Raw genomic sequence first — 15981 nt, forward strand, 5'->3', positions numbered from 1 at the left:
AGTCAAAAGTCAAAACCTGAATCTCTTGGACTGCAAAGATGGCCAGCACTGGTCGGGCCCTAACCTGGGCAAGTGGATTCATTTCTAGAATCAGAGAATCTTAGAACTAGAGGAATCTGAGAGATCACAGGGCTAACCCTACACCCTTTTCTTCTTACAGGAGGACATTGAGGCCCAGAGAGGTGAGGACACTGAGGGCTCTGAACCTTGGCACAGGCTCTTCTCTCTGCCTGTATCACCCGCCCCTCTGCCCTGTGTGCCTAGCTAATCCCCACTCTTCCTCAAGACTTGGTTCAAACATCACATACTCTTGTGGGTTAGGTGCTCTCCTCTGTGCTCACAAAACACTTAATGCACTCCTTGATCATTCATTTGACAAATTACTGAGCCTCTACTGTGCGTCAGGCACAGTTCTAGGCATCTAGGATGCATCAGTGACGAAAAATCCCTGCCCTCGTGTGTAGTGATTAAATCATAGCATTTATTCATTCAGCAAATCTTTAGGGATCACCTATCTGTGGGGCCCTGTGTGAGGTATAAATTATTTTAAGGTTGAGGTTAGTTGTTCCCAGCTTTGGCCTCCTCCCTTCCCCCTACAGTCAGAGCCTTGTGGACACAGTGAATGTTTTCTGAATGAATAAATAATGAAATGGCCAAGGTCACAAAGCAACCTCGAGATGGTGCTGGCACTGACACCCTGGTCCCCTGATAGCTAGAGCCCTTTCTTTCGCCCTCCATTGCAGTCAGCCCAAATCTTTGTAACCTCCATCACCTCAGGTGGGAAAGGTCAGAGGGGAGAAGATCAAGGACTGGGTCCCCTACGCAGATCTGTTTTGGAAAGGGGCGCTCCACTCTCTCAGGGACCCTCTCTGGGAAGAGTGGGGAAGTCGCTAGCTTCCAACATCCCTGCTAAAAAGCTTGGAGCAAGAAGAGGCACTCTCCAGTAGGGCCCTGCTGGCCCCATCACTCTGCACATGGACTGATCATTTTGAGGTACATTTCATTTCTGTGTTAAAAACAAAACCACCACTGGGACTGCAGGGACATTTCCCCACCCACCCCCAACCCTGGGCCCCGAGATCTTTCCCTCTGAGCCAGAGGTAGCTCCCGCCTTTGGCAGCTGGAGCGGCTGCACTGCAGCGCCCTCTGTCGGGCACAGGGCTGGCTCAGCCTCTCTGCGGGGCAGGAGAGGAACGCAGGCGGGGGCCGGGCGGCGTCCAAGGAGCCTCCTGTTCCGGAAGTGCTCGGCAACCGTGACTCATCCGCAGGCTCGCTGCCTTCGCACGCGCCTGGTGACGCACCAAGACGCGCGGAGTTGCTCTGAGCACGAAAAGCAGCCCCTTGGCGGCCCCCGACGGCAGCCACCCGGCAGCACTTGCTCCGCCAGCCCGTGCCTCGTCCTGACTGAACCCTCGCACCGTGGAAGCTTCTGGCGCTGGGAGCCCCGCTCACCTCCACTGTCACTGAGTCTTCACCACTAACCTCAAATATGGGTCGTTTTGTTACACCGCCTTAACAGAGTGGGAAACTGAGGGCGAGAGAAAAGTGAAGTGAGGGCCAGGGTCAAGCAGCTAAGAAGCAGAGCAGGGACTAGATTAACCAGTTATCTCTGACTCCAGAATTCAAGGTGTGCTTTCCAAAGCATCAAGCTGCATCGTCCTCCTAACCGCCGCCCCCCCCACCCCTGACACACACACACACACACACACACACACACAAAACCTCTCTCACATACACAGGAAGGGAAGGTTGAACCACGTCATATGGGACCTTGAAAGTCACGCACTAAACATTTACCATTTTGGAAATAAAAGAAAAGCTATAAATGGCATTTAAGAAGAAAGTCAGGTGGGTGTTGGGCTTGGTTCTGTAAAGATGTTTTATTATGGAGCAGAGGACATCATCAGGGCTTTGAGTTAGAAAGATGCACCAAAGGAAAATAAACCGGAGAAGTGATATCTGAGGTAGTCCAGTAGCGCTCAAAAGGGTCTAAATCAGAGTCATGAAAATGGGGGGGAAAAAAAAAGTACAGACCCAAGAGACATTGGGGTGGGAAAAGATCTAATGATAGATTGGATTTTAAAAAGTTGGGTAAGTAAAATCCACACAGCACTTTGTACCTCTCCTAGGGTATTTATTGCAATGGATTTTGCCTTCTTGATTAGATTGATGTTCTGTCGTCCCTGTTAGATGCTAAGATCCATGGAGTGATGCTGGTGGATCAGATCTCACTCCTGCCTTGGAGACCATGACCTTGTGTGTGTGTGTGGGGGGGGCTGAGGGGGATGGGTATAGATGTTTGGGGGCAGTGTCCATCCTGTCAGCTGGATGGAACATAGGTGAGGGCAGAGCTGCTTGCCTGGACAGCATCTGCACATGCCAAAGAACCCCTAAACCAGCCCCTGCTTCCTCCTTGGGAAAAGTTTGGAGGGCTCCAGCTAAACTCCAAGGCTTCCTCATGCTATTGAGTATCCTTCTGGGTCTGTAGTTTGCTGGAGCACCTGAGTCGGTAGGTTGAGTTGCTCTGGCAGCCCCGAGGCAGCCCTACCCTGAGGCCAGGCATCAAGACCTGTGCAAGTGGCTGTGAGTACCTGCTGCCAGCTAGGAACACTGAATGAACACGCCACTGGGCAGGAGCATGGCTCTATTGTGATAGAATGGGCCATTTTTATGCAAGGGTAAATTATCTAGGCATCACCACCCACCAAGACAGAAACTCCACAGAACTGAGGAGTGTTATGTCAGCAGTGACCCACAGGTAGCAGATCCATTTCCAAACCCACTCTGTGGTCTATCCAGAACATTAGGCCCAATAGGCCCAGCTACCAACCCAGCCCATCTTCCCCTATGTACCCTACATAAATGGACCTAATGAATGAGAGCACCCTGCTGAGAATGGGTGGTTCCATAGTTCCTCAGGACTCCAACCCACAGACACCAGCATGGAATAGGGGGCCACTCCCAATTCCTGGTACTTCTCATCCTTCACCATTCATACTTGCTATCATCCTGGGCTCTCCTGGATAGAAAATCATGACCCCGCTGTCTCCTAATGTTGCCATGGGCTGCTTGTCTACTTCATCCACTCCTCCCTTCCTTGAAGTCCAACAAAGTATGTTATCAAGCCAGAGTTTTGGGAGTTTTTTATTTTTTTTTTCTGACCAGGAAAAGGAGTTGCCCCCACTTTGGGAGTGCCACTGAACAACAGACCTAGTGCCCAGAACCCATATTTCTAATAAATATCTACCCTGGGAGCCTGAAGTGCAGGCTTTCACAAATAGAAACAAACATGTGCATGTGTGTGGAGGGGGGCTTGTGGGGGTTCTTTAGCTCCTAAACATCTTTCCTGTGGGCCCCAGTGTTCTTCGTGTAGGAGGAAAAGTTGTGTGGAGAAAAGGAGAAAAGATGTCAATTCTCCTTAACTTAATCTATAAACTCATTGCCATCCCAATCAAATCTCTACAGGAATTTTTCATAGAACCTGACAAACTGATTTGAACATTCATATGAAAGAGGATATGTACAAGAAGAGCTAAAACAATTTGGGGGGAAAAAGGACAATGAAGGATGATTTATTATACAAGGTATCAAATCTATAATAATTAATAGGGTGTGGTACTGGAACAGAAATAGACAAGCAAATGAGTGAGAGAGAACAGAGAGCTCCCAAAGCAACTTATGTAAAGATATTAACTAAATAACATAAGTGGCATTTACAAGCCAGTGGTGAAAGAATGGACTATTCAATAGTGTTGGAACAATTGCCTTTCCATCTAGAAAAAACTCAATTATGTCCTTACCTCATACTAGACAAACACACACACACACACACACACACATTCCAGATAGCTCAAACAACTAAATACAAAAAATAAAACATACCTATGGCCAGAATGAGAAATATGCAGATGTATATATTTGTGACTTTGGTGTAGAGAAATCCTTTCTAAACAACACACATACACAATACAAAATCCACGAAGGAATGATTGATAAATATAAATCTACATCAAAAAAATTTCTTAGACAGAAGACACCATCAATAAAGTTAAAACACACATGATAAACTGGGAGAAATATATTATTTGCGATATGTATGTTAGAGAAAAAAATTGATATATATAGAGAGAATTTCTATAAATCAATAAAAAAGGCAAACAACTCAAAAGAAATATAGCAAAGTATATGGTCAGTCAATTCAAAAGGAGAGTTACAAATAGCCAATAGATATTTGAAAAAATGCTCAACCTCTAGTAATCACGGAAAGGCAAATGGAAACAACCATCAGATACCATCTTTCATCTATCATGTTGGTAAATAAAAGTTTGAGTATATCAAGTGTTGGTAGGCAAGTGAACAAAACTACTAATCTCGTACAGTGCTGGTGGAGTATAGCCAATATGAGTAGGAATTTGGCGACATTTATTAGTATGTAAAATGCACATCCTCTATTATCCAGCAACTCCACTTCTCAGTGTTTATCCTAAAGAAACTCTTGCACATGTACACAAATGTTTATTGAATGGATGCTTATTGAAATATCAGCCATCAAAATTTAGAAACAACCTCAGTTCATCAAATAGATAAATAGTTAAACTCTGATAAAAGACATACTCTGCAAAATTATGTAACATTTTAAAAGAACAAGTTAGGACTTCTGCTTCTGGGAAGATGGAGTAGGTATACTTTTCCCTATTCCTACCACTAAGTAAAACTAAAAACTAAGTACAACTAAAACCCCTGAACATTATAAATAAAACAAGCACAAAAATACTCTGAAAGGTGGAGAGAAGAAGGTACACCAGTAAGAGACCTCAGGACTCGAGGAATGACATGGTGGTAAGTTCCCTGGATTTCTGTTTTGCCTCATATATCCCAGAGTTGTAGCTCAAAAAGCTTGCAACCTGGAAACACCAATGAGTGCAGACAGAAACAAAAACAAAAAGCCTGTTTCTCTAACCAAAGGACCAGAAAAGGAGGTAGACTAGCAAGACAGAAAATTTTAGACAATAACTGCTCTACTCCAGCCAAATACCCCAGGGAAAAAAATGTGGCCCCATCCCCAACCCTACCTGCAAAGGAAGGGTTGAAAATGTAGACTTCCACCCTTGTTAAGCTGAAACCAGGTGCCCCAAACCTCCCTATTGGAGTGATGTCAGAGAGGGCTGAGTGGGGAGCTGGGATAGCCCCACTAGACAGAGAATCAGCAAGGATATAGAAGAACTCAACAACACCCTCAACCAACAGGATCTAATTTGACATTTACAGAACACTCCAACAACAGAGGAATACACATTCTTTTCAAGTGCCCATGGAACAGACTATGTTAGGCCCTATCCTGTGCCATAAAACAAACCTCAACAAATTAAAAAACAATTGAAATAAAGTGGAATGTATTCTGAGACCACAATGGAATCAAACTAGAAATCAATAATAACAGAAAGACAACAGGAAAATATCTAAGCACTTGAAAACCAAATGGCACACTTCTAAATAATCCTTGGGTCAAAGATGAAATCTCAAAAGAAATTTAAAAAATACATTGAACCGGATGAAAATGAAAATACAACATAGCAAAATTTGTGGGATGCAACTAAAGCAGTGTTTAAAGGGAAATTTATAGCATCAAATGCTTACACTAGAAAAGAGAAAAGGTCTCAAGTCAATAACCTAAGTTCCTACCTTAAGAAACTAGAAAAAGAAGAGCAAAATAAAGCCAAAGCAAACAGAAGAAAGGAAATTAAAATAAGAGCAGAAATCAATTAAATTGAAAACAGGAAAACAATTAGAAAAAAATCAATGAAATAAACAGCTGGTTCTTTGAAAAAATCAGTAAAATTGACAAACTCTAGCAAGACTTACAAAGAAAAAAAAAGAGAAAACAAGTTACTAATATCAGGAATGAAATGAATATCACTACAGACCCTTCAGACATCAAAAGAATAATCAAGGAATACTAAGAACAACTCTACACACTTTGGGAATTTTGATGAAACTAACCAATTCCTTGAAAAACACAAACTCCCAAAACTCAATCAGTAGAAAATAGATGATTTGAATGGCCCTATAACTATTAAGAAAATTGAATTCATAATTTAAAAACTCCCGAAAAAGAAATCTCCAGGTACCGTGGTTTCACTGGAGAATTATGCGAAATATTTAAAGAATTAGCACCAATTCTACACAATCTGTTCCGGAAAATACAAGAGAAAATGCTTCCCAAAATGAAGCTAGTCTTATCTTGATGCCAAAACCAAATGACAGTCACACACAAAAAAAGAAAACTACAGACCAATATCCTTCAAGAATATAGAAGCAAAACTCCTCAACACAACATAGCAAATAGAATTCAGTAATATGTAAGAAGAATTATACACCATTATCAAGTGGGGTCTATTCCAGGAGTGCAAGACAGTTTCAATATCTGAAAATAAATCAATGTAATCCACCATATTAACAGACTAAAGAAGAACAATCACACAATCATATCAATCAATGCAGGAAAAGCACTTTACAAAATCCAACACCCTTAATGATAAAAAAAAAAAACAAACCTCTCAGAGATAGGAAAAGAAAGGAATTTCTTCAACTTGAAAAAGAGCATCTACAAATAACTTTTAGCTAACACTAAACTTAATGTTGAAGGACTGAATGCTTTCCTCCTCAGATTGGGAACAAGGCAAGGATGTCTGCCCTCAATACTCTAATTCAACATAATGCTGAAAGTTCTAGCCAGTACAGTCAGGCAAGGAAAGGAAATGAAAGGCATACAAATTGAAAAGGAAGAAATAAAACTGTCCATTTTTGGAGATGACATAATGGTGTCATGTCCCAAGGAACCACAAAACAATTCCCAGAACTAATAAGTGAGTTCAGCAAGGTTGCATGATACAAGATAAGCATACACAAATAAATTGTATTTCTATATACTAGCAATGAACAAATGGACACCAAAATTAAAAATACAATAACATTTGCTCAAAATGAAATACTTAAATGTAACAAAACGTGTATAGGACTTGTATGCTCAAAACTACAAAATGCTGATGAAAGAATTCAAAGAAGACCTAAATTGAGAAATATACCACATTCATGGATTAGAAGACTCAGCATAGTAAAGATGTCAATTCTCCCCCAATTTATATACAGGTTTATTGCATTTCCTATCAAAATTCTTGAAGGATATTTCAGACATAGACAAGCTTATTCTAAAATATATATGGAAAGGCAAATGAAATGGAGTAGCTAAAACAATTTTGAAAAGGAAGAATAAAGTGGGAGGAATCACTCTACCCAATTTCAAAATTTATTATGTAGCTACAATAATCAAGACTGTATGGTCCTGTGGAGGGATAGATAGGCAATGGAGCAGAGTAGAGAACCCAGAAATAGACCCACACAAATATGCCCAACTGATTTTCAACAAAGGTGCAAAAGCAATTCAATGGAAGAAAGATAGCCTTTCAAGTGGTCCTAGAGCAGCTGACATAGGCAAAAAATGAACCTTGACCTGTGTAGTGAGTTGAATGGTAGCCCCCCAAAAGATATGTCCATGTCCTTATCTCCAGAACCTGCGAATGTTACTTTATTTGGAAAACAGGTCTTTGCAGATATAATTAAGTCAAGGATTTTGAGATGAGGAGATTATTCTGGATTATTCAAGTGGACCCTAAATCCAATGACAAATATCCTTATGAGATAGACACCCAGAGGAGAAGACACACACAGAAGAGAAGGTGATGGGAAGATGGAGGCAGATATTGTAGTGATGTGGCCACAAGATAAGGAAGCCAAGGACTGCCGACAGCCACCAGAAGCTGGAAGAGGTAAGGAAGGATCCCTTCCTAGAGCCTCCAGAAGGAGCATGGCCCTGCTGATGCCTTGATTTCAGGCTTCTGGCCTCCAGAACCATGGAAGAATAAATTTCTGTTGTTTTAAGCTACCAAGTTTATGGCAATTTGTTATGGCAGTCTTGGAATTAATACAACCTGTCTCATACTTTATACAAAAAATCAACTTAAAATGCATTACAAGCTAACGTTATTGTGGTGATCATTTTGCAATACATATGTTTATCGAATCATCATGTCGTACACCTTAAACTTACACAACACTATATGTCAAGTATATCTCAATAAATCTGGAAAAAATGCATTGTAAATTTAAATGTAAAATGTAAAACTATAAAATTTTTAGAAAAAGGAAAATGTTTGGAATCTAGAGCTAGATCTTATACTTGACAATCAAAACATGACATGAATAGACAATTCACTGAAAAAGATATATGGATGACAAATAAGCACATGAGAAGATGTTTAGTCACTTGCTATTTTAATGCAAATTAAAACCACAATAAGATATCACTACACACCTATCAGAATGGCTAAAATAAAAAAAAATAGTGACCACACCAAATGCTGGTAAAGAGGCCAAGAAACTGGATTCCCTCATACGTTGCTGGTAGGAAGGTAAAATGGTATGGCCTTTCTGGACAATAGTTTGGCAAGTTACTTTAAAAGCTAAACTTGCTACTACCATAGACCCAGCAATTGCACTCTTGGACATTTATTCCAGAGAAATGAAAACTTCAGTCCACATAAAAACCTGTTACGTGATTGTTCATAGCAGCCTTATTTATAACAGCCCAAAACTGGAAACAATCCAGATGTCCATCAACGGGTGAATGGATAAACTATCTGGGGTACATCCAAGCCATGGAACACTACTCAGCAATAAAAAGGAACAGACTGTTGATACACACAACAACCTGGATGACTCTCCAGAGAATTATGCTGGCTGAAGTAAACAAACAATCCCTAAAGGTTTATACTGTATGACTCTATTTACATAACGTTATTGAAATGACCTAATTTTAGAATGGAGAACAGGTTAGTAGTTGCCAGAGGTTAAGGGAGGGTGGGGGTGGGAGGAAAGCAGGTGTAGCTATGAAAGGGCAACTTGAAGGATCCTTGTGGTGATGGAACTGTTCTGTATCTTGACTCTCTCAATGTCACTATCCTGCTTGTGATAGTGTACTAGGGTTTGCAAGAGGTTGCTAGTGAGGGAAGCTGGGTGAAGGGTATATGGGATCTCTCTATTATTTTTCAAACTGTATGTAAGTCTACAATTATCTCAAAATAAAAAGCTTAATTAAAAAAGAATGAGATCATACGGTATTTGACCTTCTCCCTCTGATTTATTTCACTTTGCATAATACCCTCAATGTCCATCTATGTTGTCACAAATGGCTGGATTTCATCATTTCTTATGGCTGAGTAGTATTCCTTTGTGTATATATACCACATCTTCTTCATCCATTCGTCCCTTGATGGGCACTTAGGTTGCTTCCAAGTCTTGGCTATTGTGAATAATGCTGCAATGAACACAGGGGTGCACGTATCTTTATGCACACTCATAAGTAGAAGATAAAAACAACAACAAACAAACACGTAGAGACAGAGATTGGATTGGTGGTTACCAGAGGGGAAGGGGAGAGGGAGGTGGGCGAAGGGGATAATTCGGCACATGTGTGTGGTAATGGGTTGTAATTAGTATTTGGGTGGTGAACATGATGGAATCTGCAGAAATAGAAGTATAATGATGTACACCTGAAATTTATAAAATGTTATAAATCAATGTTACTGCAATAAAAAAAAAAAAGAATGAGCTAGATCCACGTGTCCTAACATGGCAAAGCTTCCAAGAGATATTGCTCAGTGAAAAAAGCAAGTTACAGATCAGTATATATGGTGAAATACCACTTATTTTTAAATACCCACACACAACCAAACTTTGTATGCATAGAAAAAGATTTGGAAGAAGGCACTCTACCCTGATAACAGTGGTTACTCTGGGGAGCAGGGTTGGGGAGGGAAGAGGATTTTAACTGTAGCTGGATTGTTTGATTTTTTTCACAATGAGAATATATTCATATGGTACTTGTATAGTAAAAACATTATCCTGGACACAGCTATAGTGTTCTAGAAATTCAAACCTCTTTTGCTTGTCCTGATCTGACCTATCCCTGTGTCACCATCCCTGTGGCCAGAGGGCCCAGCTTATGCCCCCTGCCCTTGATCCTCAAGGAAGTGGCTCTGGAGCCTACCTAATTTGGAAACAGGCTCACTCGCACTACCTTTGAGGTATGAAATTACCACCTGGAAGGGCCAATGTCCCCATGACCATGAATCTACCCACTGCTGCTGACAACTTATAAAACACACAAAGCTCAGCCCATGCTAATCAATGCAACAACAGTTTCCATAAGGTTCAAGTCAACAAACTGTTACGCAAGTTTCAACTCTGGGGGCAGCATAGGTCTCCCCACCCTCTTGACCTGAAAACATGACAGGAGTTGAGCCTTTTTGGAGGAAACTGAGAGCAGCAGGCATGAATAACAATCAGATGCCTACACTCAGCTATGCCTGGCTGAGAGCAGACTCACTCTAGGGTGGCCCCTGAGAGTGCATTCATTCATTCATTCACCATATATTTATTGAGCACTTACTATGTGCCAGGTATTATTCTAGGCTTTGATAATAGCAGTGAATAAAACAAAGTCCCTGCCCTCATGGAGCTCCCATTTTAGTGGGGAAGCAGACAATAGGCAAGATAAATAAACAAGTTATATGTTAGATGGTATCAAGTGCTATTAAAAAACATAGCATGGGCCGGCCCCGTGGCTTAGCGGTTAAGTGCGCGCGCTCCGCTGCTGGCGGCCCGGGTTCAGATCCCAGGCGTGCACTGACGCACCGCTTCTCTGGCCATGCTGAGGCCGCGTCCCACATACAGCAACTAGAAGGATGTGCAGCTATGACATACAACTATCTGCTGGGGCTTTGGGGGAAAAAATAAAAAAAATAAAATTAAAAAAAAAACATAGCATGGAAGGGAGATATAAGGTGTTGGGTGCTGGGAGTTGAAATTTTAGAAATGGTGGTCAGAGAAGGCCTCAGTGAGAAGGTAACATTTCGGTAGAGATCTGAAGGAAATGAGGGAGCCAGCTACAAAGCTATCCAGTGGTTCTGGATATTTTCCATTTGCCCCTCCAGATCTTGTCCACCCTTCTCCATCCAGCTTTGTGCCCTGGTAGGCTGACCTGTATGGACTGCATCAAGAGGTTCCCTTGTCCTCTGGCTTCGGGTCAGGTGTGACCAATGGGAGGCACCTGTAAGGAGATCAGAAGGAAAAAGAAAGTGAGATTTTTCATCAGCTCTCTCTGTGCAGGTTCATCATGGGTTGGATGCATCCCTTTACCAAAGAGCTCAGCTCCTGTTAGGTGGCCCTCTCCATACAGCAACACTTCCCCAGTTCCCACAACCACTATCTCCCAGGATCCTGACTGATACACTGGGGAAAAGCATTCCAGGCAGAAGGAAAAGCAAGTACAAAGCACAAATGTGCCTGGAAAGCTTAAAGAATGATCAGACTAGTGTGGCTGGAATGGAGGACGTGATGGAGGGATTTGTAGGAGATAGTGTCAAGGAGGTAAGGGAGGCCAGATTATGAGGGCTTTGCAGGCTACCGGAAAGACTTTGGCTTTTAACATGAGTGAGATGGGGAGCAATTGGAGGATGTGGAACAAAAGACTGACATACTCAGACTATGTTTTAACAGCATCACTTTAGGAGACTGGTGACAGGCAAGAGAGGATGGTGGCTTAGATTAGAGTGGTAGCAATGGAGGTGGTGAGCAGTGGTCAGATTCATAATAGATTTTGAAGGGGGTGCAGAAGAATCCTATTCACTAAAATGACCAGAGAAAAAGCCCAAACCCAAGACCAGAGACTTGTTACGCTGCTTGTCATTGTGTATCACTGAAAATTCTGTTGTTATTCAATAAGATTTCAGCATGATAATCCTAATACTCTACCACTTGTGTGAGACACACAATTCTAGGCCAAAGGCCAAGCCCCAAAGTTCCCCAGACTATATCTGACTCCAGAACAACTCCAGAAAACTATCATCATGGATTTTCTAGCCAACCAACCCCGCCCTAAAGCCACAACTCTGTGAGAGTCACGCTGGGTGCCATTTTGCCCCCTAATTGGCTCCAGCCACTCTACCTCCATTGGCTCCTCCATGAGCTGGCCTAACCATGTCACACCAGAATTCTGGGAAACACTATCCACACCTGCCCTGTCCATACCTTCCGTCCTCTGCTCACCATCACTCACAGGCTGGCAGCAGACAGATCCCCTCCATCAACCACTGAGCAGAGAGGGATGGGTTCCAGGGGCAGTCAGAACACAGTGTGGGCAACATCTCAGATCCCATGATTTTGATAAGGATTTTAAAATTTGCCTGGGAAAGCAGGCAACCATCAACCATAGACAGATCATTGGAAGGGAAGAGAAAATAGAAAACTTGGCCCCATACACTGAAAGCCCCAGCCTGAAATATATTCTGGGAACAAAAGCACCCTGGCATTTTTGGGGGCACACCGTTGATTCTTGGGATAAGGGCTGTTGCTTTATATTCGTGAACCCCCAGCAAAGGCACCCAGCTGGAAAGTGGAGAACAGCACATGATTCTGAGGGCTCATTTCAGAGCCAGGAAAAACTGATGGTATTTTGTTTATGTTCAAAGAAATCAATCCAAAGAGATCAGCCCCACAGCCAAAGTCAGCAAGACCAGGGAGCAAATTGCTGCCAACCAAGGAGGGGATGACCTGCACTGGAATCTTGGATCCAACGCTTTCAAGCTGTGTGCCCTTGGGTAAGATTCTTAACCCTCCCAGGACTTCAATTTTCTATTCTGTAAAATAGGGACAATACCTACCTCACAGTGTTGCATTAAGGATCAAATGAGCTCACATGTGTAAAACGTACCTGGCATGGCTTCCAGGATACTAGCCTCTCACTACATGTTGGTTTTCTTCTCATGCCCACTTTTCTTTGGCAAGAGCCAGGCCAGTTGTGTGGGGCAACTATGAGGTTCCAGTGGCCCCTGGTGAACCTTAAGAAGAGCTCTCTGAGGAATTCTCCAGCTCTTTCATGCCAATGCTGTTTTCTGCTCTTTACTAAATGGGCGTCCTGGGTAGCTGGCATTTGATCCCAGCAGGACATGTTTCCATGCACAGCTTGGCACCAAAGGGCACTAATGCCTATTAATTAACTGTACATTCAGCTGACTTGCCTAAGCAGCTGCTTTCACTTCCAGAATCCCAAATCTTTTCTTATTCCATTCCAGGTTATTTCAATCCCTTATGTATGCAAGCTGCTGATGCAGACCTTTGCTTCCTTCTCTCCTCTCTCATCCTCTCAGCCTCTCCTCTCTGCTCCATACTGCTCCCTCTGCCTGTCCCTTGCATCGGCTCTCCATCTTTCCCCTTCTCTTTCCTAGCTCTTTCATGAACCCTCACTCAAAGACAGTGCTTGAGGGGAGAGAGTAGTTAAAAGTGGCTCAAGTGGACCCATGGTCAGGCTTAGGGGGAACCATTCCACTTCCTCCTTGCCCTGTCATACTAGCCCATCCCCAAGCCCACTTTCCTGTTCATTCACAGGTTTGGATTACAAAGCAAAACAAGACATGGCTACTGCCGTCAGAGAACTCCTACTCTAGTGGGAGAGACAGACAGCTCCCTGGTGTATATGAAGAGCTGAAGAGGGGGGTGCAGAGGTGGGAAAGTGCCTGCTCGCCTCTGAGGGGCCAGGGAAAGCTTTACAAAAAAGAGGAGACTTGAACTGAGCCTTGAAGCCTCAGTGTATTTTTCCAAATGGAGAGAGGGTCAAAGGGCATCCCAGGGGAGGAGGGGGCATGGAGGAGGGAACGGTAGTGTGTGTTTGGGGTTTTATGTAGCCAGATGGTAAGCTCTAGGAGATGAGCAACAATAAGCCTTGGAAGGAGAATCTGGAGCCAGCTCACCAAGGGTGTGCCAGGTTGATGGGAAGCTGGACTGCAGGGAGTTAGAGTACAAGGATGAGGAGATCAGATCTGGTGAATGTTGGCAAGGGACATGAGGAAAGCTGTGTTTTAAGAAGATAATTCTGGAAGGCAGAGAGACCAGAAGAAGAACAGAGGCCAGTTAGGAGGCTGCTGCAATGGTCTTGGCACAAAGTGAGGCCCAGAACTAGAGTGTTGATCGTGGGAATGGAAATGAAGTGGCAGAGAAGAGATACCTCTGGGGCCTACTTCTCTATCTCTGGCCTTTATCCTGGATTCATTCTTCACCTTTCTCCAGTACCTTCTCCCTTGACAATCTTAATGGATCTTGGGCCTCAACTTCCACCTCAATGTGTATTTACCCCAAATCCATGTCTTGAGATCTGACCTCTCATCTGCCCCTGGGACCAGCTTCTGGCTTCTCTCTGGACATTCTCAGGTAACCATCACATGAGCTTGTTCAAAACTGCCATTGTGGTGCCTGTGCCTCAGCCCTAACCCAGCTCATGAGAACTGTGCACCTCAGCTACGTTATGGGCTTCTGGGGCCTGACTCAGGGACTGAAGGATCATTTTACACCTTTCTAGGGCAAACATGATTTCCCAGTTCTAAACCACCAATTTATATGTGGACTTAGAGGACTCAGCCTGTTCACACCTTGGGGATGGCCTTCCTTCACCCACTCACTGTCAAGTTCCTCAGTGGTGGCCCTCAGCCAGGGGTAGGTCCTCCTGGGCCCTGGAAAAATTTGGAAATATGTAGAGGCCTTTCTTGTTGCTGCAATGACTCCAGGGTACTAGTAGCACTTAGGGCCAGGAATCAGGATGTTAACCATCCTGCAATGCACAGGCTCTTCCCACACTGCAAAGAATGATCTCAACCCGAGTGCCAAGAGTACACTCATTGAGAAACACTGTGACGACGAGCTCAGTGAGGGCAGGGACTCTGTCTGTTTTGTTTTCTACTTTGTTCCCAGCACGTGGCAAAGTGCACAGAACACAAGGGTGTGCAGTAAGTGTTTGCTAAATTAATAAATTGACTGACTCCTTCATGTAACCAACACCTACTGACCACTACCCTTGGTGCTGAGGCTAGAAAGATGAACAAGACTTGGGCAGTGGCTTTGTACCTCGGCCCGCCCTAGCTAGGTAGGGTAAAGATGATCCCGAGATGGAGGCTAAAAGTCAAGAATGCCACACCTTCCATAACTACCACAGGGCCCCTTCCTAGCAAGGTAAACGTACTACTAGTTAAATGCTGAATGGAAAATTCATTCATTCATTCAATCAACACTTGAATAGCACGTGAAACTTTTCAAAGCACTTTCTCAGACATGATCTTGCTGGAGGTGGGCTGGGAGGAGAGGAGGGTTGGGGCGGGGACTAGAAGCAGAGTTGTGGCCTGAGAGGTTCCTGCCCAGCTTGGGGCCAGAGCGGAGAGGGCCAATCAGACAGTCTCCTGGGACTGGCGGGGGCGGGGTGGGAGTCTAGTGTGAATGGAAATATGTGCCACATGGCCTGAATTGCAGGGGCTGGCCTCAGGCTCCCACAGCCCCAAACACTTCCAGATGGATTTATTTATAACTCCCAAACCAGAGGCAGCACTCGGCTCCTTTTCCTCACTCTCCTCCCCACTCCCGGAGCAAGGCTTGGCCACCCTTTTCCACTCCGGAAACCAGCAGGAGATGGGGAATGTGCAGTACTGCTTAGCTGCAGCCACAGCCACAGCCGCAGCCTGGGCTCCTGGTCACTGCCTGTCCCCTAGGTGGCAACAGCCGCTCACTGTGTGGGTGTGCCGACTGAGCCTGGCCATACTCCTGCCCACCTGGGCCATCTGGGCTCTCTCGGGCCAGCTGCTAAATGGGTAGTGCGAGCCAGGCATATTCACTCTGGCAAGTTTCCGTTCCAGACTCGCCTCTACTTCATAAAGCCACAGTCACACCCATGTCTTCTCATTCTCTGTCTCCGGGAGAGTCTGAGCTCCTCCCCTCTGCCTTCTCTCACAGGATACTACTTCTCACTGTATAGGCTGCCAGAGGCTTTGGACTCGGACATTTTCCAAATCAGGAAACTGAAGCTTGGAGACGTTGAGTAACTTC

At 43.9% G+C, this 15981-nt stretch overlaps 1 protein-coding gene across 1 annotated transcript in view; it reads right to left on the reverse strand.

Annotated features, from left to right (window-relative positions):
- Positions 1–1502: 1502 nt before the first annotated feature.
- LOC147911889 (NHS-like protein 2) overlaps positions 1503–15981 on the reverse strand; it is a 106438-nt gene continuing 91959 nt past the window's right edge. The window contains exons 3-4 of the mRNA XM_087426428.1: positions 11099–11167; positions 1503–1528 (exon numbers count right to left, since the gene is read on the reverse strand). Coding sequence (XP_087282554.1) covers positions 1503–1528; positions 11099–11167 — 95 coding nt within the window. The remainder of the gene's footprint in view (positions 1529–11098; positions 11168–15981) is intronic.

This window comes from Ceratotherium simum, chromosome X, assembly GCF_057802395.1.
Source record: "Ceratotherium simum simum isolate JZ-2026a chromosome X, ASM5780239v1, whole genome shotgun sequence".
In the NCBI taxonomy this organism is placed as follows: domain Eukaryota; kingdom Metazoa; phylum Chordata; class Mammalia; order Perissodactyla; family Rhinocerotidae; genus Ceratotherium; species Ceratotherium simum.